The sequence below is a fragment of the Mandrillus leucophaeus genome, unplaced genomic scaffold, assembly GCF_000951045.1.
Source record: "Mandrillus leucophaeus isolate KB7577 unplaced genomic scaffold, Mleu.le_1.0 Scaffold83, whole genome shotgun sequence".
NCBI classification, from domain to species: domain Eukaryota; kingdom Metazoa; phylum Chordata; class Mammalia; order Primates; family Cercopithecidae; genus Mandrillus; species Mandrillus leucophaeus.
The window spans coordinates 194,271-196,630 of record NW_012109030.1 but is presented as its reverse complement, the minus strand read 5'-3'; the positions used below and the strand labels follow the sequence as shown (position 1 = coordinate 196,630).

Sequence of the window (2,360 nt, the reverse complement as noted above, 5' to 3'; positions counted from 1 at the left end):
TACCTTTACTAATCAATTATATATTCCTAATATCATCAATGGTTTCAGGCATCCACAGGGGGTCTTCCCATATCTGCAGATTAGGGGAGACTATTGTACATTGAAATAGATTCCACTGAAATGGATTTAATTATCCCTGCTTCTGTTCCTTGCAGCACTTGATTCATAGTTTTTGTCATTATAATACTTATCATACACTATCATAATTAATGATATGCACATCTGTTTTCTCCTATGAGAGGCAATAATCCTTCTCGCCCTCTCACAAAACCTGGTGCAGGTCCTGGCATGAAGTAGTTACTGAATTATTTTAAAACAAAATTGAATGAGTGACCCCACAGACAAGACAACAGGTAACAAAGACTGGGTATTGTAACCATTCATGTCCTTGAAGTACAACGTATAACTGAGAGAGAAAAAGGTGTAAGAATGAGGCAGGAAGTTAAAATAAAATTATGAAGTGATGAAAAAATGTAGACAGAAGAGGAAAATAAATGGCTTAAATCCAACCAACATATCATCACAGCTACTATTAAAAGTGAATTTAATCAGAAGCGGGCATACTGCCATACTCAGAAGAATTTCATTCCTGAATTATCACGAATTTCTTGTTTAAGTGTATAATTTTCTTGTATGCAGTCATTGAGGCAGAAAAATGGGAAGGATATTATTGATAGAGACCTGCCACAGAAAGAAATCCAATGGATACTGGTAATGTAGCTATTCTCTTTAGAGGAGATGTCCAAGACAGCATGCTTTTATTATCGGTCTGGTGAAGGTGGAGATGGCTGGTATAAATAGTAACAAAGAAATATTCTTTGAGTTCCTACCTCACACCAAAGGCCATGTCAATAATTTTCATAAATTACAAAAATTTGTATGAGTCAGATATCATGGTGTCCAAATTACAAGGAGAAAAAATGAAGATTAGAAGGATTGAATTACTTGCCATCATTGCAAAATGAGTGGGGAAGCTTTGGTCAAACCAAATTTGGGGGCTCGTCTTAGAATACTCTGTAGCCACCTCCTTTGGTGTTTGGAGACAATGTTAATCACCTACTGCATTATATTAAAATTATTCCCATTTTAAGATACTTTGTTTAGGCGACTTCACATTTGCTAAATTGCAGTTTGAGGATTCCTTTCATGTGAAGTTGGAGGATCTGGCTGTATTCTTTGGGCATCTGATGGAAGCCACGTTTAGGTAGCTTGTTGTCATAATAGTGATGGCTGACAGGTGTGTCTTCTACAGTTTTAGAGAAGGGCCAGAATCCATACAGCTTCACGTTTTCACACAGTTCCACTGCAACACTTGTGATCATCAAGCCAGTGGACAAGCGGTATGCAGTCACACCTTTAGTTCTCCAGAAAAGGGCCAGATGTTTCAGGTACTTGGGATGGAAAAATAGAACCTTTTGTCTTGCTTTAGACTCTTCGAGCGTGTAGTACACTTTAAAAGAGGTACCCGTGTTGGCCCTGAAGGAAAATGCTGGCAGAAGAAAAAATGCATCTCCATAGGTTGCAATGTCCTCCAGAAATAGGGCTCTTTTTTCCTTTAAGTTCCCATATCTGCCAAATTAAAAAAAAAAAATTATAGTAATCCCAAGAATAATAATCAAAGTAGCAGTTTTGATAACATAAAGCTGAATTTACCATTGGCCAAAAAACTGAACAATTTGTATACTGTATATAAAACAGATAAAGTGTGGACTCAGGAAACTCATTCAAGTAAGCATTACATCAGTATCAATGGCTAGATCTTCATCTCTCTTTCTTGGAATCCTTTCAATTTTTACTTTCTTACTGGGCTATACCCTTACTGAACAGATATTTCTTGTATTATTTTTTATTCTTATTTGATATTTTTTCCTAAAGTTGCTTTTTGTTATTGAAACACCTTCCAAATGTATAATGATAAAATATTTTTTCAAGCATAGTATGCATATCAATACATTTTTTTAAATTCATTGAGGGGCACATTTATGATTTGTGCACCTTTTGCACATATTTCATTATAAGTTTCCTTTAGAAAACCTAAAATAGACCAGGCACAGAGGCTTATGCTTGTCAGCACTTTGGGAGGCTGAGGCGGGAAGATCACTTGAGGCCAGGAGTTCGAGAACAGCCTGGGTAACATAGCGAGACCCCGCCCCACATCTCTATAAAAAATAAAAATATTAGCTGGGAACAGTGGTGCATGCCTGTAATCCCAGCTACTTGGGAGGCTGAGGTGAGAGGACACCTTGAGCCCAGGAGTTTGAGGCTGCAGTGACCTGTGATTGCACCACTGCATTTTAACCTGGGTGTCAAAGTGAGACAAAGAAAGAGAGAAAGAGAGAGAGAGAGGAAGGAAGGAAGGA

At 37.5% G+C, this 2,360-nt stretch overlaps 1 protein-coding gene across 1 annotated transcript in view; it reads right to left on the bottom strand.

Moving 5' to 3' along the window:
* Window positions 1-796: 796 nt before the first annotated feature.
* The window catches only part of ST8SIA6 (ST8 alpha-N-acetyl-neuraminide alpha-2,8-sialyltransferase 6), a gene marked incomplete at its 5' end in the record, with an annotated part of 143,284 nt that continues 141,720 nt past the window's right edge, over window positions 797-2,360 (bottom strand). The window contains one exon of the mRNA XM_011968148.1: window positions 797-1,569. Within this exon, the coding sequence (XP_011823538.1) occupies window positions 1,101-1,569 (469 nt within the window). The remainder of the gene's footprint in view (window positions 1,570-2,360) is intronic.